General features: G+C 42.8%; 1 protein-coding gene across 10 annotated transcripts in view; it reads left to right on the plus strand.

The window, feature by feature from the left end:
* Positions 1-22,210, plus strand: part of LOC105493193 (tetratricopeptide repeat, ankyrin repeat and coiled-coil containing 1) — a 263,922-nt gene that overhangs the window by 163,322 nt on the left and 78,390 nt on the right. For 7 of the 10 annotated variants that reach the window (XM_071072815.1, XM_071072818.1, XM_071072811.1 and 4 more), the window contains 3 exons: positions 3,486-3,590; positions 16,423-16,553; positions 17,652-17,838. In XM_071072815.1, coding sequence (XP_070928916.1) covers positions 3,486-3,590; positions 16,423-16,553; positions 17,652-17,838 — 423 coding nt within the window. The remainder of the gene's footprint in view (positions 1-3,485; positions 3,591-16,422; positions 16,554-17,651; positions 17,839-22,210) is intronic. The other 3 variants (XM_071072812.1, XM_071072814.1, XM_071072820.1) reach the window with 2 other exon arrangements.

Consider the following 22,210-nt stretch of genomic DNA (forward strand, 5'->3'; position numbering starts at 1 on the left):
CTTTGTGCGTGGGTTTTCCCCTTTTAGCAAGAGGTTCATTCACTCACCTTTAGGGTCTGGGACATAGTAAGGCCTGAGTTAGGGGACATGAGGAGGGAGGGGTTTTGTTTTGTTTTGTTTTGTTTGAGACAGAGTCTCACTCTGTCACCCAGGCTGGAGTGCAGTGGCGTGATCTCAGCTCACTGCAACCTCTGTCTGCCAGGTTCAAGCGATTCTCATACCTCAGCCTCCCAAGTAGCTGGGACTACAGGTGCACGCCACCATGCCCAGCTAATTTTTTTTTTTTAAGTAGAGATGGTGTTTCACTATGTTACCGGAACTTGTGAGGCAGTCCGCCCGCCTTGGCCTCCCAAAGTGCTGGGATTACAGGTGTGAGCCACCGTGCCAGGCCTGGGTGCAGTATTTGAACCTAGGTCTGCCCAACTCACGAGTCCCTGCGTTGAGCATCCTGGCTTCTCAGGGTTGAGTCTTTCTGTGAGTGAGGGATTGGATCTGAATAGAACCGTTCCAAGACAATTAAGCAGGCAGGCACGTGGATGCTTTCTGAAGGCTCTGGGTGACACTGGGTTCCAGGATCCAGACATTTACAATAACCATCATACATTAATGAAATAGCCCACATTTTAAGAAAGTGCTTACTATTAGAGAATATTTTTAAAGACTCTGCTGGATAGGTAGATTGGAGCCTGGAAATAGATCTCTTTAGATTTGCTGTTACTGTACCCTAAAGAGTTAAGGGGAGCAGAAATACAGGCACTTGTTGAACAGTGGCCATGCCTTCTCATTGGACAAATCATCAGGCAATAATAACAAAGAGATTTACCGCCTCAGGTCCTTCAAATGGACGAGGGCAGATGAAGGGAAAAGATGTCAGCAGTTTATTTTACCTTAGGGAGTAAGTGGCAAACCAGAAGTGTGTATGAGTTCTTGTCTTTGAGTTCTTATCTTTGTTCTGGTTCCTTTTTTTCTTTTCTTTTCTTTTCTTTTTTCTTTGAGAGAGGGTCTTGCTCTGTCACCTTGGCTGGAGTGCAGTGGTGCAATCACGGCTTACTGCAACCTCCAACTTCTGGGCTCACGAGACCTTCCTACCTCAGCCTCCTGAGTAGCTGGGACTACAGGCAAACACCACTATGCCCAGCTAATTGATTGAATTTGTATCTGCCCTATTCAGGCCCTTCTTTCTAGTTTATGTCTCTTACACAGCAAGTAGTTTAGCTCCACCCCCAAACCCCCACAAGTCTTTTTCCCTATGCATATTTACATGTGGAGATATATATATATATATGTTGTAGATAAAGTCTGGACACTGTTGAATAGCCTACATCCCATACTTAGATTGCAATTATATGTTCCCTTCCCCCGTAACCATTCCATTTTAATCTTTGTAAAAGTTCCCTTTATGACAGGGTTAAATTATGAAGACTGCCATGTGATTAAATACTACATGAATCATTTAAAAGGGATGGTTCCTAAAGTTTGAAACACCATTCTTATTTGTAAAGTAGTATTAGCTTATTTGATAACAGTCTAGTTTAAGATGTAGTACACCCATGTAGCTGGCTAGGAATTAGATTATTTTTATAGTAGTATAAATGCTTTCGCAGTATGCCTTTAGATGGCAGCATCTCTCACCGTAAACCATCTTTTGAACAGAATTTCTTAGATGCAGAAGGCATTTGAGACAGAAGGATGGTCTGTCTGCATCACCCCATCATGATGCAGTGGTGGAACTGGGCCCCTGGGACTGTCAGAACTATGGCCCAGGGCTGAGAAGAGGGGAGAGTTGTAGATTCCTGCCTGCATGTCTTCCACTACCCCTTCTCTTACTGATGTAAAATGTTTCCTATCTCTGTGGTCTTGCTAAAAGCCACTTTAAGGCAACCAAGGAACACAAGAATCAAGGGAGTGATTTTGGACCAAAATGTAACAGAAAGGCATATTTTCTTTATTTTGAGACATGGTTTCACCCTGTTGCCCAGGCTAGAATGCAGTGGTGTGATCTTGGCTCACTGCAACCTTTACCTCCTGGGCTCAAGTGATCCTCCCACCTCAGCCTCCTGAGTAGCTTGGACTTCAGGCACACATCACTATGCCCAGCTAACTTTGTTTATTTTTTATAGAGACAAGGTCTTCACTGTGTTGCCCAGGCTTGTCTCAAACTCCTGAGCTCCAGTGATCCTTCTGCGTTGGACTAAGTGCAAGAATTACACGTGTGAGCCACCACGCCTAGCCTTTTAATTTTTTTTAAGCAGTTTTGTTTAGGTATAATTCACATCCATACAGATCACCCATTTAAAGCATACAGTAGACTAATTTTAAATATATTCATAGAGTTGTACAGCCATCCCTACGACCTAATTTTAGAACATTTGTTTACTCTAGAAAGAAGTCACATATCCCTTACCATTACCCCACAGGCCTGCATAGCCTGCATAACCCCCAGCCCCTGGCAACCATTTATACTTTCTGAAAGATTTGGCTATTCTAGGCATGACATATGAATGGAATCATGTAGATCCTTTGTGACCGGCTTCTTTCACTTAGCAGAATGTTTTCAAGCTTTATCCATGTTGTAGCATGAATCAATACTTCATTCCTTTCTACTGCCCAATAATATTCCATTGTGTGAGCAAAGCACATTTTGTTGTCATCATTTGACGTACCTTTAGCTAGTACAAATGGCATTACTATGAGCATTTGGGTACAAGTTTTTGTGTGAACATATATCCCCGTAGGAGTAGAACTGCAGGGCCATGTAGTAACTCTGCCCTTAACCTTTTGAACAACTGCCAAACTGTTTTCCAAAATGGCTGCATCATTGCATGTGAGGGTTCCATCCAGTCTTACGAAGAATTCCAGATTTTCTGATGATAAGCCGGGACTGTGGGAACAGGAGGTGGGAGATAAGCCTGTCGGTCTCTCGTATGTCTGACCAGCTGACTGGCTGCTGTGCCGCGCACAGTTACTGTGCGTCACTAGCTAGATAAGATACCTGCAGAGCATGCTGCTGTTACAGGCTGGCTGTTTGTAATCTTGCCTCCCAACTTTAGAGATACCAAGCAACCAAATCATCTTTGTCTCATCCTTGTGCCAGTTAGAGGAAAATCATAAAACCCTTCGTCACAAGCCGTCCAGGTTTGAACATGTCAGAATTACCCACTTGACCAGCGAAGACAGCTGTAGTGACTTCACAGCAAGAGAGCAGCTTTTGTTTTTGTTAGGGTTTACATTCTCAAATCTGAGCTTACCCTTTTCTTCTTTGGCAGGCCAGACTGGACGTTCCCTCGCCTGTACTGAAATTACGTGTGTGTGTGTGTGTGTGTGTGTGTGTGTGTGTGTGTGTGTGTGTGTGTTTAAGGGAGGGGAAGGGACTGGCTCTTCCTCTAGGCATATTTGGGTCCTGGTAAGGACACACACTGTACATTCCAAGGCTTTGTTTGCATCTGGAAAACATTAGCCACACTCAGAGATCTTTCCCACTACAGGTCCCGTCAGGAAGCCCAAGTATGTGGAAAGCCCCAGAGTGCCTGGAGATGCAGTTATAATGCCATTCAGAGAAGTATCCAAGCCAACAGAGCCTGATGAGCATGGTAAGAACATGTTTTCAGTGATTCCCCCCTCCCCCAACCAAAGATTTTTTACAATGACACTTCATTTCTGAATTAAACTTGAGTGCCCTTGCTGTACTGCTTTGCTGAGAATGTATTTGGGAGCTATTTTCCCCTCCGGCAGTTACAGAGATCTGTTTAGCTAACACACATTCTTGGAAATTGTATACCTGGTATAGAAAAGTGGGTACATATGCATTATTTAAGGATTGAGTCCTGTTTCCTCTGAATTTTGACCTACCAGGTCTTGGAGGATAGGAAACATCACCCAGTGGATTGCTTCCAAGATTTTGTTTTGTTTTTAATACTCTACTGCTTGAGAAAATTCAACAACAGGCTTTGGCTGAAAAGCTGAAACTTTAACTGGACAAAGCATGTAATTGCTAGCTTTAAAAAAAGCATTTGGTGTCTTTTGAAGGCTGCTTTTTTTTAACATGTAAAGTTTTTCTTTAGGGGATGTTGAAGTAGGAGCAAAAAAAAATCCAAATTGATGGGAATCTTTTTAAAGACATTTTATATGTATATATATTTTATACCTGGAAATATGTGTGACATTACAAATTTGTAGCATTTAACAGATGTATTCATAGTTGTTTATTTTTAAAAATTAGTTTAAGAATTTACCTGTTTGTTCCTTGCTGGGGAGTCCCCAACTCACATCTCTCTTGCCTTTAATTTGGGTGTTTTGAATTTCTGCCCTGTTTTTCTGCAGAAACATGGGACTAGGAATCTTGTTGTATGTAAAGGGGCTTGCTTTATCCTCAGTGTGGACACAAGTTTATGTAGCAAAGCTGAAGGAGAACTTGGGAAAGAGAACTCAACCATATTTTTACTTTGGCATATCTGGCACCCTCCTCTGCCTAATTGTGGGTGGTGGGAGATACAGACCCTTTATATTCTAACTCCTGTGTGTGCCTTTTGTGTTGCTGGTGCTGTATGGCAGGGAGTGGGTAATAAGTAGGACATGGAAGGACAATATACTGGAGTGGTGGTTAAAAAAAAAATACAGATAAAAATGAGCTGTGAAGAAGAATCAGCAAAAGCTGAAAATTGGGAAGGGAAGGGGAGTTTGGAACATGGGGAAGAGATGGGGCCAGGCACTGGGCACTCTGGGCAGGCAAGAGGTGCTATTGCAGGTGCCCTGGCATGAGAAATGCCACCCTCTTTCTTTCTGTCCAGGCATTCATTGTGTGGTTGAGGGAAGAGGATTTGAGCTGAGGATTTGCACACACCAAATGTTGGTGAAGGTGGAGATTCCACAGTGGGATCTGGTTAGGACAGCCAGCTGCTGGTACATGAGGCCTCTCTTGATTGTGCATTCACGTGGGCAGGTGGTCTGTTCTCGGTCTTCTTGGTGTCCTGAAAGGAAAGTAAAATCTATCTATCTGTAGTGAATATCCGTCATCAAATGTCTAAGCTGTCTGCCTGGCTCAGATTAAGCCTGCTACCTACCCCTTCCCTTCTTCCCCACCCACCAAAGCCTTTGTAGCCCTGGTCAATTATGCCCCTGGCATTTTGGCTGGCCTAGACTCCATTATGTAACCTCTTCCTCCCTGGCTGGGAGTATCGTTGAGGTTCTGTACAGGGATTGGGACCTCCTCCTCCTCCTGGTGTGGGAGTGGGGGGAGAAAATTTGGATTTTTATTAGGCAATGAAAGGTTATAAATAGTTCCCATTGTTAACTTTTCTCCCTTGCTCAAGGCAGGATTGGCCACCTTTCTTGGCAAAAGGAAGTGTTCTTATGCTTGGCTGTGGGCTGAGCTAAATTTCAAATGCAGCAATTGGTCTTGCTGGAGTGGCCTGAAGTTCGCATGTGTGCTCACTCCTGAGACCTGAGCTCTCTGATTCGGCATCTTGAGTCTCCATGGGGACCAAAATTATGAGATCTATGGGCTGCAAATACAGGACCAGACATTTGGGTTTTGCCTGAAATTAAGAAGCAGGGTATGTTTTCATTTTTGTTAGGTGTCGCGGGAGCAGGTGTAGTTGATGTCTGTGGGTGCATGGTCTTGCCTGAAGATAGCCATGATGTTGGTGGAAGCCGCAGCAGGGTGAGCTTTCTCTTGGTTGATGAGGAGAGGTGGCTGCCTAACAAAGTCGAACAGGACAATTAGTATAGATTGGTGTGTTTTGTAGTCCCCATGGAGTCCCTTAAATTTCAGTGGGGTTAATTAAGTCTGCCTTATCAAAGTGTAAATTTTATCCAGATCACCGAACCCAAAGGGAACGACAGAGCCAACTATAACTAATTGAGTTTGAGTGTTAGCCCGGGTGTGTGCAGATGCATGATGGGTAAACCCTCATTTTTAGGGTTTAATATCAGCATCATCACTTAAGTTTTACTTCAAAATGTGGTCTTCTGTTATCTGTATTTTCTTTGGACATTCTTGTTTAAATTTCTAAGACACTTTTCTCGGAGCTGTCAATAATAGCATGCCAGTATTCACCAGACTAACAGACTCCACTGAAAAGGCTCCTTGTGAAGTGCTTTTGAAATTTCCATGGACTCCTGAAATATCAAGTTATTCCTAAATGCTCGAAATACTCTTTCCTGCCTCACATTTGCTTTGGTCATGTAGCTCCATCAACTCTTGATTCTTAGCTCTCTGGATTTTAAATCAAAGGAAAACAAAGCAAAGAACACTTTGAATTTGCTTATTTATAAGTAATTGCATTTATGTGTGATGCATGTTTCAGTCTTCTGGGAAGTATGGGTTCAATGATATAAGAAGATGAATTTTTTTTTTGTAAGCAAATAACTTGTTTCTTAAAGTTTGCAAGCTGGGCACTGTAGCTCACACCTGTAATTCCAGTGATTCAGGGGACCGAGGTGGGAGGATTGCTTGAGACTGGGAGTTTGAGAATAGCCTGAGCAGCGTAGTGAGACCTTGTCTCTTTAAAAAAGGAAGGACAGAAAGGAGTTTGCACTCACCTGGAAACATCTTTAGGAAAAAACATTCTGTCTTAGTATGTTTAAATATATTTGGAACACAGCATTTTCTACTCTAGGAAAAATGGATGACATAATAAAATCATCAAAAAAAATACAAAGCCCATTTTCCTGTCAAATGGTCCTAATAAGGTGTGTGTCAGAATAAGTTCTTAATGAATAAGCTTCCTATTGCTAAATCAACATATCGTTTAGGGGAAAACTCATTTACCCACAAAACAATATATGCCTTAAGGGAAAAAAAGCCTTCAGATAAATTAGAGATTATTATTATAACAGGATCCACGCTTTATTTCTTTGATTTAGGGGCAACTATAATTTATTTAGGTTTGCATTAATATATCTCTAGCTACTTGGGCAAGCTTTGAGGAGGGGTGAGAAAGTTTTTAGTCTCATGAGTCATTGCTCTGTGAAGATCAATCTCAAAATATGATGAAACTTTTTTTTAATGATCTCTTCATGTCAGCCGGTGATGAAACTGTTTTCCTGGCAGTCTGACTAGCAAATAAAGCTAACACATATGAAAGAGCAGAGTAATTCAGTGTGAAACTGTCTTCTGGGAGGGAGGGGGTCTTTAGTTATATGCTTAAGTAAATATTTTGACACCTGATTTTTTTATTACCATTTTAGATGGTCAAACAGATATAGAGGATTAAAGAAGTATAAAGAATAAAGAGGCTCGGTGTGGTGGCTTGCGCTTATAATCCCAGCACTTTGGGAGGTCAAGGCAGGAGGATTGCTTGAGCCTAGGAGTTTGATACCAGCCTGGACGACATAGTGAGACCTCCACATCAACAAAAAGTCAAAAAATTAGCCAGGCATGGTGGTGTGCCTCTCTAGTCCCAGCTACTCAGGATGCTGAGGTGGGAGGATTGCTTGAGCCAGGGAGGTGGAAGCTGCAGTTAGCCATGATCACACCATTACGCTGCAGCCTGGGAGACAGAGTGAGACCCTGTCTCAAAAAAAAAAAAAAAAAAGGTGAAAAAAAGAGTATGATTGAAGAAAATGCATAGTCATGTTTTATTTCTTAAAACCCTGTCTTTCCCAACAGGTAACTTCAATCCTGCTTTAATTTTCAGCTTCTTAGAATGGCAATGCAACATTCAGCCAACGGTTGAATGAGGTTTTATGTGATGGAAGTGCAGAAAAGGGGCATACCTGGTATGTGTGCATAGAAGAGAGACTCTTGCAAGTAGAGTATCCATTCATTCTGCATTTCCTTGAATAAGTATTACATTTCTGTGTTGTGAAAAACCACTATGCTAAATGCTATTTGAGATGGGTTATCAAGCATGGGTCCTGTCTTCTTGGAGCCTTAGAGTCTGGCAGGGGATTAGAGACCTGTGTAAAGAGTGACTGTAATAAAGGAGGAAGTAATGACTAATCCAACCTGTGTGATGAGTTGGGAGTTCAGCAGATGGGGTTTTTTGTTTTTATTTTTGTTTTGAGATGGAGCTTTACTCTTGTTGCCCAGGCTGGAGTGCAGTGGCACAATCTCGGCTCACTGCAACCTCCACCTCCCGGGTTCAAGCGACTCTTTTGCCTCAGCCTCCCGAGTAACTGGGATTACAGGCACCTGCCACCACACCTGGCCAATTTTTGTATTTTTAGTAGAGACAGGGTTTTGCCATGTTGGCCAGACTGGTCTCAAACTCCTGACCTCAGGTGACCCACCCACCTCGGCCTCCCAAAGTGCCAGGATTACAGGTGTGAACCACTGTGCTTGGCCAGCAGATGGAGATCCTGAGCATGGAAAGACTTAGTTGGAGCTATGCCTTAAGATTTACCTGTTGTCGTAGTTCAGGCTGCTTAGTTTTTGCTATAAATACCATAAACTGAGTGGTTTATAAACAACAGTAATTTATTTCTTAGATTTGTGCAGGATGGAAAGTCCAAGATCAAGGTACTCTGCAGATTTGGGGTTTGGCAAAGGCCTACTTACTGTTTCATAGACAGCCAGCCATCTTTTTGCTGTAACCTCATGTAGTGGAAGGGACAAACAAGCTCCCTCATTTATAAGGACACTAATCCCATTCATGAGACACAGACACAGACTATGGTACATGGCAACAGAGTAGGATGGAGTGGGACTGGAAAGAGACTAAGGTTAAGAATGATTAAAAAATTGTTTTAGTAGTTAAGTGAGAGAATAAAGTCTCAAATTAGATCAGGTTCAGTGAAGAAGAGGTGGTGAATGGAAGATTCATGAGGAATTGCAAGGACCTGGGAACTGGAAGAGACAGAGACAACAACTCCATGCCTTCGAGACCACTGAAGGACCAGGGGCTGTCTGTTTTGGTTTGAGTTCAGTTTCAGGCGTGTAGACTTCGAAGTGTGGTGGAACATCTTGGCAAGTGTCCAGCCACCAGTTGGAAAATCATACTGGGTCTCAAGAAAGCTTGGGATATAAACTGATCAGCCATTTGCTTGGAGGTAATGCTATGAGACTAGGCAAGTTACACTAGGGAAACAGGTCATTGACAAAAGAGGGCTGAGAAACTGGCATTTCATTTGTGAGCTGGGACTAAGGTGCAAGGAGCACCAGCAAGAGGGACAGGAAAAGATGACATAAGACCACAGTATTCTGGTAATCATGGATGTTTCCCTCCGTGTGTCTCTTACAACAATTGCCACTTTCTCCCTTGCAGGACAGAGTGCTTGCAAGGCCATAAATCTACAGGAAAATCAAAAGAGAAGGTGTACTACAAAAAAGGGAAAAGAAAAATTAATGTGCTTATCAGGGCTGTTTCAGGAGACTTGTGAAAGTCTGTTAGTTGAAGTTATAGTTATGTGATAAGGAAATGGAATTGGTGAGGATAGAGAGCCCTCTTTTACCCGCAAGAAATTAAACAGATAAAGATGGGAGATCAGTTACTAGGATGAGAGATGTGTGCAGCTGTGGTTTTTATTTAACACAATTGTAGACTTAATTCAGAGGTTCTGATAGTGTAGGCTGTGGACTTCTAGGTGTCCCCAAGACACTTTCAGGGGTTTGTGTTGTCAAAACTCTTTTTATAATAATTACAAAACCCTTTTGTAATAATATTGAGAAGTTATTTACGTTTCCCTTTGTTGACATTTGCACTGATGCTGCAAAGCAATTGTCAGTAAAACTTCTGATACCTTAGTATATGTCAAGGCACTGGCTACACTAGTAGTACTGGTGTTCTTCACTGCCACGTGCTGGCATCACAAATAATAATTCACTGAAGAATGTCCTTGACAAAGCACTAAAAGTAATGTTATTAAATCTTGACCCTTGGAGACCCATCTTTTTAATATTCTGTGTGATGAAGTGGGAAGTCTGCATAAAGCCCTTCTGTATGCTCTGAAGTCTGATGGTTGTCTCGAGGCAGAGCACTTGTATGATTGAATTGCAAGCTGAACTCGCTATTTTTAAAATGGAATATTGCTTTTATTTGAAAGAATGACTGACAAACCATGGTTATTCTGAAGTAGGTATTTGGCACACCTTTTCTTCAAAAGGAATGAAATTAGCTTGGCACTTCAATTAAAAAAAAAAAGAGGCCGGGCGCAGTGGCTCACACCTGTAATCCCACACTTTGGGAGGCTGAGGCAGGCAGATCACATGAGGTCAGGAGTTGGAGACCAGCCTGGCCAACATGGTAAAACTCTGTCTCTACTAAAAATACAAAACTAACTGGGTATGGTGGTGGGCGCCTGTAATCCCAGCTAAGGCAGGAGAATTGCTTGAACCCAGGAGTTGGAGGTTGCTGTGAGCCAAGATTGTGCCACTGCACTCCAGCCTGGGCCACAGAGCAAGACTCTGTCCCCCCCACCAAAAAAAAAAAAAAAAAAAAAAAACCCTGGCAGGATTAGTTGCCAATGATAAAACTTGACATTTCAAATGAAAATTAGTTTTTTGGGGAAAGTTTACATCTGTCGCATTGAGCTTGATGGTTTCCTGAGGCTTTTCAATTGAGATCTCTGGTAATGTGATGTTTTGATATTATGTGATAAAATTTGTCAACATTTGCAAAATCTGCAAAACCATGATTTTCCAAATGACCCAATGCATAATGTTACACAGTCTTGCATGGGTAAAAGATCCATTTAAAGTATAAAACAGACCATTGGATCTTACTATAACAGTACAAAAAAATTCATTGATGCAGATTAAGTCAACAGTAGAACTGACTTTTAAGAAATTGTCGTTTGTTAGCCGGGCACAGTAGCTCATGCCTGTGATCCCAGCACTTGCGGAAGCTGAGGCAGGAGGATTGCTTGAGCCCCAGGAGTTCATAACCAGCCTGGGCAACATAGCGAGATCCCGTCTCAAAAGAAAAAGGGGGGAAATTGCTGATTGTCAAGTTTTGGCTAGGTGTCAGAGAAGAATATCCACAATTAACTGAAAAGACTCCTCTCTTTCCCAGTTACATATCTGTCTGAGGCTGCAGTTCTTCGCATGCTTGCAAGACCAAAAGAACTGATCCCCACAGATTGAATGCAGAAGCAGTTATGCAAATCCAGCTGTCCTCTATTTAATTGGACATTAAAGTTTGTAAAATTGTAAAAACAATGCTATTCTTTTTAACTGATCTTTCAAATCAAAAGTACAACTTTTTACCTATTTACCCATAAGTTTAAAATTAGTTTTTTAATTAAAATATTGTTAACATGTTTTATAACCTGAAAATGAACTAACATAGTTTAAAAATTCTTAGTTTTAATATCTAGCATGAGAAATATCAATAGACAAAACCCTCATAAGCCTGCAGTCCTCAGTTCTTATGAGTGAATTCTGAGACCAAAAAGCTTAAGAACCTGCTGGCTTTAGAGGAAGGAAAAGAGAGGGAGAAAATAAAAATAGAGATGAGAAAATTGATTCAAACTCTGATAGTCCTCTAGACTTAAGAGGATGAAGACTGAGTTGAGTGATGGATGACTGAAGAAGAAAAGGCTAATTCAGGAGGTATTTTGAATGGAGAAATAGTAAGTTTGCAGATAATTTCAATATGGGGTGGATGACATGAAAATTTTGAAGGTAACCTGCATGATAACTGTTTCAGTATTGCAGACCAGAAACAACAAATTAATGACAGAAACAGAGCAGGTCCATGGATGGATGTTCCTTTTTATTTTTATTTTTTTGAGACGGAGTCTTGTTCTGTCACTCAGACTGGAGTGCAGTGGCACAATCTTGGCTCACTGTGACCTCCGCTTCCTGGGTTCAGGTGAGTCTCCTGCCTCAACCTCCCGAGTAGCTGGGATTACAGGCATGTGCTACCACGCCCAGTTAGGTTTTTTGTATTTTTAGTAGAGACAGGGTTTCACCATGTTGGCCAGGCTGGTCTTGAACTCCTGATCCACTCGAACACCTGATCACTCAGGTGATCCATCTGCCTCGGCCTCCCAAAGTGCTGGGATTACAGGCGTGAGCCACCACATCCAGCCAATGTTCCTTTTTAAATACGGTTTTTGGAAATCTAAGGAGGGAAGGAATGGTAATGGCTGAGAAGGAGCAAACAGAAACAGGGAAAATACTTGTAAGTAGGAGTCATGGAAGGCAAGAGGTTAAACGAGAAGCAGATGATGGATAGATAGAGGCAGAGGATTAATGTCAAACCAAGGGCCTGTCTCATTGAGCAGACTTGATTCACAAGTGCTATCTTGGACACTTGGTATTAAGTCAGCTGTTCAAGGTCACATGGTGATAGGTTGCATGACAGTGAACTGATGAATGTCTTCAGTACTCAGTGTTCTTTAGAGTCTGAGGAGGATGAGAGTAGAGGAGAGACTCTTCTCTATGGAATGTATTTGGTCATCGCTAGGGACCTGCACTTCCCCACTGGCTTTAAACAAGAGAGAGTGATTGGAATGGAAAATGAAAGCAGTAAAGTGCAGGCCAAATGGGGATGGTTTGATTTGGTAAGCAGAAACAGGAGGGGGTTTGTTGTCCTGGAATAGTGAGTTTACAAAAACCTATTTGAGGCAGAAAAATTATGAACAGAAAGTTATGTAAGACATACAGGCACACTTGAAAATAGATATGAACTTGTGAAACCAGAAAATAATCACAAGGAAGTGTGGGCTCTTGGTGTTAAAGATGGTAGAGATAATGACCAATTCTATATCTTCTTGTGGTTTATAACCTGTTTCTCACACATAGTGGTTTTGAGCCTCGCAACCTGTAGGAAGTGGGTATGGCCACTTCTCTCACTAAGAAAGTACAGTTGCGAGAGGTTCAGTACCCAAAGGGGTCTGGATGGTGGTTAGCACTGAGAACACCCTGGCTTCCCAGACAGTGGCAGGAGGTAAGAGGATGACTGTAGAGGGCACTGATGGTTTAAAGTTATGATGGCAGTATTCGGGGAGCTGGTCAGTTTGTAGACTGCTCCTTAGCATTTGTGCCCCCAAATATGGTGACCAGGGGGTGAGTAGCTGAATAGAGGCAGCCAGAAGTGATTCAAGAACTTCCCTTTACCTTTCTCCACGCAGTCAGCCTTTCATGCTGTGTAATACTGAGGGTTCCATGAATGTGCTGCTGGGAGGAATATCGTTCTCCACTTGCCTAATGGATTCCTAGGGCATGCGAGGCCAATCATTCTCTCATCTCCAAATATAGCCGTCATACAGTCGTCAGATATTTAAATCTGTGAAATGCAAAGTGAAGTCTTCTCTCTAGCCCTCATCCCACTGGTATTGGGTAATGTACACCCATTATTGATTAGTGATTTAATATTAACTGCATAAATGAAAATAGACTTGCTATTTAGAGTGGTCCATTTGAATTTGACTTGGAGGTGCTTTTGTAGTAACTAGCTTAAAACCATCTGGCTGTTCAGATCTCAGTATTTAGTGAACGGCTATGCAAGTAGACATGTATTTCCATTTCACAGGGTATCCATGTGAGTTCCTAAGCAACTCATCTCTCCCAAGATGGTGCAGTGACACTTCTCCCAGGAGGTCCTTCTGCCAGAGTGAGAAGTTCAGTGAGAGAGGGCTCTGTGCATTAGGGAAGGGAGAGATTCAGACAGCTTCATGTAGATTAAGGAATTCAGACTGAAAAGGACCTTTTAAGGGGACGATCACTGGGATGACATTTTAGAAGACAATAATATGAAAAGACAGGTGGGAAGCCTTTGGAAAAATACAATTTCAGTGCCTTAGTGGATATACATATAAGTAAATAACGTTTGTCCATTCATCCCAACCCCGGGTAAGGGTTTAGAACTTGGGTAGCAGCAAAGTCCAGGTTTGTACAGTTAAGAGAATAGTTAATCATGAATTTGGGTGTCCCCTTTCCTTTTTTTTTTTTTTTTTTTTTTGAGACAGAGTCTTGCTCTGTTGCCGAGGCTGGAGTGCAGTGGCACAATCTTGGCTCACTGCAACCTCCGCCTCCCAGATTCAAGTGATTCTCCTGCCTCAGCCTCCCGAGTAGCTGGGATTACAGGCGTCTGCCACTACGCCCGGCTAATTTTTGTATTTTTAGTAGAGACAGGGTTTCAACGATGTTGGCCAGGCTGCTCTCAAACTTCTGACCTCAGGTGATCCACCCGCCTCGGCCTCCCGAAGTGCTGGGATTACAGGTGTGAGCCACCATGCCCAGCCTGGGTGTCCCTTTTCAACTCAACCATTAAAGCTGGAATCGCCACTGTTCCCCAGCTTATCTGAAGTGGGTTGGATGGTGAGTTGTTTCTGGATTTAAAAAAGATGAAACACTTGAGAACCTGGAGTATCTGTCTGCAGACACATTGTGGAGGCAGTGGCGAATGTGCTGGGGTGTTGCGGTCCCCCTGCTGCACATGGGACCTACACAGGATCAGGGTCCTCCTGCCAGTCCCGAGTGAGCTGCAGGCGTGGCCCTGTTTGTTGTCGAGGTGAATTCTGTGGAGCCAAGTTCCTGCAGCTGCTGTCTCTGCCTCCACGGCAGCTGCCAAACGGGAGTCGTTTCTGGCTCGCTCTCCACAGAGTGTTTCAGGTTGAACCAGAAACTAGACGTTCTGGGGCATAATCACAATCGGGAGCAGTGTGGAGATTGTTTCGAAAGGGAAGCGGGGTGTGGAGTGGAGAAACTGCAGAGATCTGCCCCCTCACCCACTTCTTCCCCTTTCCATCTGCGTCCTGTTCCCTCCCTCCAGCCCAGCTGCCACCTGAGATAAAGTAGCTGCCCTGCCTGGGCCCGGGGCAGAGGTGGAGGGAGGGCGGTGCCATCCTGTTCTGAGGGCCCCACCCCTTGGGTGTGCCTCTGTGTGCTGATCTGGTTTGGTTGCCGCCCTCCTTCCCCAAATGCCTGGCTAGCTTGAGAATCAAAATGTGCTTTGAGGTAGGAAGGGACCTCCTGTAGAGCGGCTCTGGTATGTGGGCGACCCGCCCTGGGGTGGCTGCTTTTCCCTATGTTGGGTTGGGGCCACTGCCACCTTCATGTTTGGCTCACATGGTCCAGAAGCATCAGGGCTCTTTTAACCCAGAAGAGTCAAGCCTTGGTTTCCTTACCCCTGCAGTTTTCCAGAGCAACTGAAAAACATCCAAGCTGGCAAACCATTCTTCCTACTCCAAACATTAGGAGCTTTTACCAGTAAGCAAGGGGTGGGAAGCTGTTCCTTTCTTGAAGATGCTGCCAGCATAGTTTCCCTTGTAGCTGCCATCCTGGGTGCATGACTTGCAAAACTGATATGTGAGTGAGAATAAGACAGATGGCCTTTGCAAAAGCTCTGCTTATTTTGATTTTTGTGGTTCCTTACAAAAGACGAAGTGAGCATTGAACTTTGTTGGTGCTGTTGTAACTCAACGGCAGCATCACTGCGTTGTTTCCTCATTTTATTTTTCCTAAGACCTTTACCCATTATCTGCAGATTTTCACATCTAAGCAAAATAGGTTCATATGAGTCTAGTTACCTAGACAATTAATAAAAAAGAGCAAAATGTTGAGTGACTATGTCATAGGTCACTTATTGTTAAGTTACAACTTTGTAAGCAGCTTGCTTTGTAAATTTTTCATCCCCTGATAGATAGATGCTGATTTTAGAAGGTGAGAGAAGTGTTAGAAGGATGTGAATATCATTTTATTTATTGGCCATAATTAAGTGCCTTTGGGCTTTTTGGGTACAGGGTTAACCTACAGCTCAACATTTAAATCAAATCCAACTTAAGTACAAGAAACCAGATGACTAACCTCAGGGAGAACCCAAGAAAAGCTGGGCTTTCCCAGCATTGCTGTGCAGCATTCTGGGAATATAGCTTGATTTTTCTACGTCTTTACATGCACAACAGTAGTACTGGGTCCTGTCTCTTGGGACAAGTTTCACTGTGATTTTAAATTTTTGTTTCAACGTGGATTCTCTATGATTGATCATCAAGTCGAAATCCTGGTTTTGACTTTCACTACTGTGGGATGTGCACAGCAAGTTTTCCACCAAATTTTCCACGTCGTTCCCCTGGCTTGTTTAATGAGAGCTTGGATTGCAGTTTTACCCCACCACCTAAATAGCCTGGGTCTCTACCAGCATGCCCCTAGGGTTTTACTTCATTTCAACCTCCTGTGGGCATTGGATACCCTGTACTCTGTAAGGGTAACATGAAAGATAGGCCCTTTTCTTACCCAAGCTGATGTCTGAAGTACCTGTTTTCACATGACTTGGAATTAGGAATTGCCATCAGATAACCCTGGACTCTTCTGATTCACCCTTTGCACTTGAAGTTTTTGTTTTACTGTTTCCTTAACCTGTCACAGTCCCTTAATTAGAATGTATTGCTAGAGGACAGGCTGCGTTGTCCAACTTTGTGCGCATTTTATAGAAACACACAAAATCACCAGACAAGCAGCTGTAGTGTGAACTCATCCAGATGCAATACTGAAATTCCCCAGAGGGGCATCTTCATTGTTTTCTTTCTTTGTTCCAGAAGCAAAGGCCGATAATGAACCGAGCTGTTCGCCGGCAGCTCAAGAACTGTTGACAAGGCTGGGATTTTTACTGGGAGAAGGGATCCCAAGTGCCACACACATAACCATTGAAGACAAAAATGAAACCATGGTAATACCCAAGGAAGACACTACATTGCATACCTCTTCAGAGGATGAACGAAGCAATAACCATCTTCTCCCTTTCCTTGAGCAGGGAAACCATTGTTCAGTTAAATGAGTTCTGGGCTGTTGTGTATTGAAATTTATTTCAACAGTTTGGTTCTGGGTTTTTGCAGTGGGGAGGTGGAAAAAAGCAGAAAGAAGCAGAACATAAGAAAATGTCCACATTAACCTTCTAGTCACCACCCAGAGAATAATGGCTACGTGAATTAAAGAGGCTAAAAGAATGCATTCATAATGCTGCTAGTACTTTTACCTTTATAGCACCATTCTTCTCATCTGGTTGCTTTGGTATATGCTTTCCTGTGCTTTTTTAGCTGTTGAGATTTTGGAGAGTCAGTGGGGTGAGGAAAAGATTTATAGGAGATGAGGCAGAGACAAAATAAGGTGAGATCAAATGGTTCATCTATCAGGAGAGCACTTCCCCTCCAAGGGAGCAGCAGCATGAACCCTGCCACTTCCCAGATGTGATGTGTGTGTCTGAATAGCAATGCAGGATGGAGCTTCTACCCCTGGTGAAGGTCTCTGCGCTGCAAGGGAGGGTGTCATGCATTGATTGAGACTGCAGTGGTCACCAGTCTCCTTCCCCTGAATGCAGAGCCCATAAATCTTGAGGAATTGAATCAGGTTGCAGTGTTCGTGAAACATTACAAAAACAGACTTCCCAGGTTTTCTGTACAGAGGTCAAATAACCCATTTATCTTCTGCAGACTTTAAATGAAAGGAAGTCTGCCTGTTTGCCATTTCTGTTTTACAAATGTGCATTCTCACTAAATTATTGCTAAGACTGACCTTTTAATAAAAAAGAAAATCACAAAGGAGGGGAACAGAACAAAGATACTGCTCTCTTAAAATTTGGAAGACCACGTATACATTTACATAGATAAAGCTCCGTGAATCCATATCTATACACACATCTCTTTAGATTTTTTTTAAAAAACTTCCGTTTTCCTGTTCTTAGTTTTATTGTTTTAGCGTCAAAAACAAAAGCATGTGTCGAAGCATCCTGTGTAAGCCGTGCTAACTCCTCCTTCCGTTCGTCTTGCAGTGCACAGCTCTGAGTCAAGGCATCAGTCCTTGCTCCACACTAACAAGCAGCACCGCATCTCCTAGCACCGATAGCCCCTGCTCAACCTTGAATAGCTGTGTCAGCAAGACGGCAGCCAACAAAAGTCCCTGTGAGACCATTAGCAGCCCTAGTTCCACCCTGGAAAGCAAGGACAGTGGAATTATAGGTAAGAAGCACACTGCTCGGTAATGTAATGGCTCAAAGCTCGTCAACCAGAGCATTCACCAGGCACTTCCTCAGAGGGTTTTAGCGTGGTCTGTGAAGGACAGTCTGCCAGCGCCTGCTCTGTTCTTTGCAGGCGGCACTGACTCCATGTGTAGCTGAGAGAATTAAGCATTGGCTTTTACATTCCTTGATGTTTACTTTGTAACACTCAGCTCATTTGTTAAAAAAAAAAAAAATCCAGATCAGATCTGGTCTGTGCAATTACAAAAATCTTTGCTCTTCTATATTCAGTTCCATTTGTTGGGCATCAGGTCCCACTGGGGCACACAGCAGAGCAATGAAATTCCTGCATATTAAGACGTCGTCTTAGCCCAATCTCAAGGTCACTTATTTTCCTGATGATAGCTCAGGCGTGTGTTCTCTAGAGTTTCTTATCATGGGATCTGACTGCATTTTGAGGCCAGAATTTTCTACGGATGACCTCCCTGAGCCCCCACACCCATGCAATAAGTGTGGTTGTCCTGAAGCCTAGGGGTCAGGAGACATGGGTTCCAGTCCTGACTCTTAGGCCAATTTGCCAGGTGACTTGAGCAACATTGAATTTACCTTTTTTGCACACTTTCTTTCTCTAGAAAATTAAGAAATTTAAGGATTTTGATTAATCCAGTAGTTTTCAGTCCCAGGTTTATATTAGAATCATCCGTGGAATTTAAGAGTCTTTATTTTTACATGCCATCTCAGACAGACTGCATTTATGTTTCTGCAGCTGGGCTCCAGTGTCTTTGTGACTCAGGTCTCCAGCTTGGTGCCTTTCAGATAAAGATGGGTGGGACCCCTGGAGGGGATTGTTCAGACCTTCCTCTGTTCCACGATTATACTGCAGTTTCACATGGAGCTCTTCTGAAAGATTTAACTCCCCTTTTGCTGAGTCCCCATTCCACATGTCTTTGAGGGATAGTTTGTTTTATTGTGAACTGAATGCTTCCACGTTAATATGTAATCAAATGGAATGAACGACATTTGAGCTCCTTATTTTCTTTAGTCACCTGTGATTTATTTCAAGTGTAATTTGGAAAACCAGACAGCAGGTTCATCCAGTTTGCATTTTGGGGATTGCCCCAGAAGGTCAGTGAGATTCTTGCGATTGGATTGTGGGCTCTTTGGTATAGACCTCACTATAGCTTCGTGAGGGGCCCCTCAGCTTAAGGAAGGCAGCTTCTTGCCGTAATTTTCAATTGAATCAGAATCTTTAGTGGATTTTTGTTTTATTTTGCCTTCATTCTTTATTAAGATGAAATGCACATACCATAGTATTCATTCATTTGAACCACTGGATGGTTTTTAGTATATTTAAAAAGTTGTGCAACTATCACCACTATCTGATTTTAGAACATTTTCATTATCCAAAAGAAACCCTGTGACCATTAGAAGGCACACTCTTTCCTACCCCAAGCTCCCCAGTCCTAGTCAACCAGTAATCTATTAATCTTTCTGTCTCTGTAGCTTATTCTGGACATTTCATATAAATCATGGGCTGAGTTTTGTGTAGCAAATTTAAATTATTTTCACTCAGCTTGAAGGCCTTCCAGTGAGCTTATTCTGCTAATTCCCCATTCTCATCTTACCCTGCTTCCCCAGCTGCTGTTTAGTCTAGTTCAGCTAATTTTTCCCACTGTTACTTCTGTTCTTATGTTCTTATCTCTTCTGAGCTGTCCACCATAGATACATCTTTGGTATTTATTCTGAGATAACCAGATGACTTTCTTCACAGTATTCTCAGTTCTTCTGAAATTTCATCTCCTGCAGATAATTTATCTTCAAGGATGTGTCCAGTGCAGTATTGTTTTGACAGGCTTTTTCTTTTGAACGTCCTGGCCATTGGCATTACATGCCTCTGATTATAACCAAATATTTTTTTTTTTTTTTTTTGCTTTGACAGTTACAAACTTTTCTTGAGACAGGATTTTGCTATGTTGCCCAGGCTGGAGTGCAGTGGTGCAATTGTAGCTCACTACAGCCAAACTTCTGGGCTAATACAATCTTCCCACCTCAGGCTCCCGAGTAGTTGGGACTATAGGCATGTGCCACCACACTTAGCTCATTAAAATCTTTTTTAACATATTTCACTATGTTGCCCAGGCTGGTCTCAAATTTGTGGCCTCAAGCATTCCTCCCACCTTGACTTCCCAAAGTACTGTGATTACAGGCATGAGCCACTGTGCCCGGCCCAAACTTCTAATAACTGAGAGCCACCCATTCATTTATTTCTCTTTCTCACTGAGATACAGTGCCACAATTTTTAAGGTATTCTAAGCAGAGGAAAGAAATGGCTCTGGTTTTTTTTGTGTATGTTGTCAATGAAAGATTAAGCTGCAGGAGATTCTTAATACTTATATAGTCCCACCCAGTAACTGACTGATTAGACACCTTCCTATATGTTCCCCATAGTGTCTCAATATTCCCCTTCAGAGTATTTGTTCTTGTTCTGTTATTTAATTTTCTCTCCAGATATAAACAGGGGTCTCATTAATCCAGCTATCTACTAGGTTCCTAGCATGCTGTTGGAAATGATCAGTTAAGGAAAGGGAAGTGTTGCCACTGTCAAGTTGCATCGGGTGAGGGAATGTTCAGTTTAGAAAGAAGCTATGCAGGATCCCCATCCCTCGTGGGCTTTGTCAAACCTTTCAGTGTCTGTGTTGTAACCTCTGCCTTGATGACAAAGTAGTACATTTCATGACGTTGAAGCTGCGTTTTTCCTCTGCTCAAGCCAGCATGTTCCCTTAACTCGGCTGAGCATGAAAACTTGCAACTGGAGGTGAAAGCAAAAGGAATTAGGAAGTGGCTGGTAAGTCCCTCTCATCCAGAAGACCCCCGCTCTGGAGACCATGCCTCCCACCATGTTCTCCTGAAGGTTGCAAAGGCTGTAGAAGGGATGATAGGGAGGCAGTGCTATTGACAACATTCCTGTGTTCTCTCTTCTTCCGTGACCTGCAGAATTAGAACCTGTTGCCAAAGGACACGCTGGAGGTGTGGTAGGGAGGAGAAGGGAAAGACACAAGAATTTCCTCTCCAGGCGGACTGTAGCCACAGGTCTTTGAAGCAGGAGTGGTGGGGACAGAAAGGGGAAGAGCTTCCTCTTAAATCAATACAGGGTGTGCAGGTTCCACTGCCTCTTCACAGAGCAGATTATCTATGACTCAGTTGTGGTTCTATGATTGCTGGACTAGGGGTGTGCCTTTTTCCATCTGAAGAACATGCCTGTTTTTATAAGGTGTAGCCTGGGAATGGCAGCTTTTGGGCATCGTTAAGTGTTTCACAGAGTGAAGTATTCAAGAGCACCATGACCCTAGTGGGCGGAGATGAAGATGAGATACTTTGGCTTCCTACTTTGGAAGATCTAACAGTGGCTTGTAAAACAGGCTGGTGAGGACCCATGCTCCCAATTACATAGGGCCTGGAGAAGGCAGGAAGAGGTTTTCCATTTAATTTTCCATTTTAAGTAGTTTAATATTTGTCAGCTCTACTGGGGTTGGAATGGCAGAGGCTTTGGGGGTGGACTGGTACAAAGTGCATACAGCTGCCGAGGCCTTGCAAGCTTTGGGCAGCAGGTGGGCTCAAAGCAGGATTCCACGTACAGTATTCGCATGGTTTATTCAGAGCAGTTCAGGGAAATTTCAGACAGTGCTAAACCATCCTTTAAAATTCCTGGACCTTTCTTTACTCTTTAAGCTGATTTGCATCATGTTGGTTATATTTAATCTCAATATTTTTGCCCAGCAGATGCAGAGACAGGAAGCGTGTGTTCCCACATGCCTGGGCACCCAGTTTAGAAAGAAATATAAAGTATGTGTTTTCATCAGGACTGCCATAAGGTGCCCTGCCTGTGTTCTGTTTCCACTGCTTAGGAGGAGAAGGGGCAGGCTAGTGACCAGTAGAAGAATTTATTGGGCCCCTTCCAGTCTTCCTCTCTGGAGGCCAGGGCTTCGTAAACCCTTCCTGCCCCTGTTTCAACTGTGTTATCTTATCCGGAGGGAGGTCCCACTTTATCCTCTTTCAGGAGGTCTAAGTTCTTCCGACATAAATGTCTTTCGAAGAATAATAATTCTGTCATGTAGAAAGACTGTCAAAGCTGAATGGGATTAATTGAATTCCCTACGATTGTCTTTTTTTTTTTTAAGTGAACTTCCTTACTCTTTACATGTTAAAATCATTGGCATTACCCAGAAGTTAGTGTCTGATTTTCATATTTGCAATTTGAAAATTTTCTCAATGTGAAACCCAACTGTACCCGATCACCATAAAATAGCTTTCAGTTACTTACTGTGAAAAGAAAAACTTTACAAAGTATGCTTTTAAAGGTGTTTCCTCCTTGT

The sequence above is a fragment of the Macaca nemestrina genome, chromosome 11 (genome assembly GCF_043159975.1).
Source record: "Macaca nemestrina isolate mMacNem1 chromosome 11, mMacNem.hap1, whole genome shotgun sequence".
NCBI classification, from domain to species: Eukaryota; Metazoa; Chordata; class Mammalia; order Primates; family Cercopithecidae; genus Macaca; species Macaca nemestrina.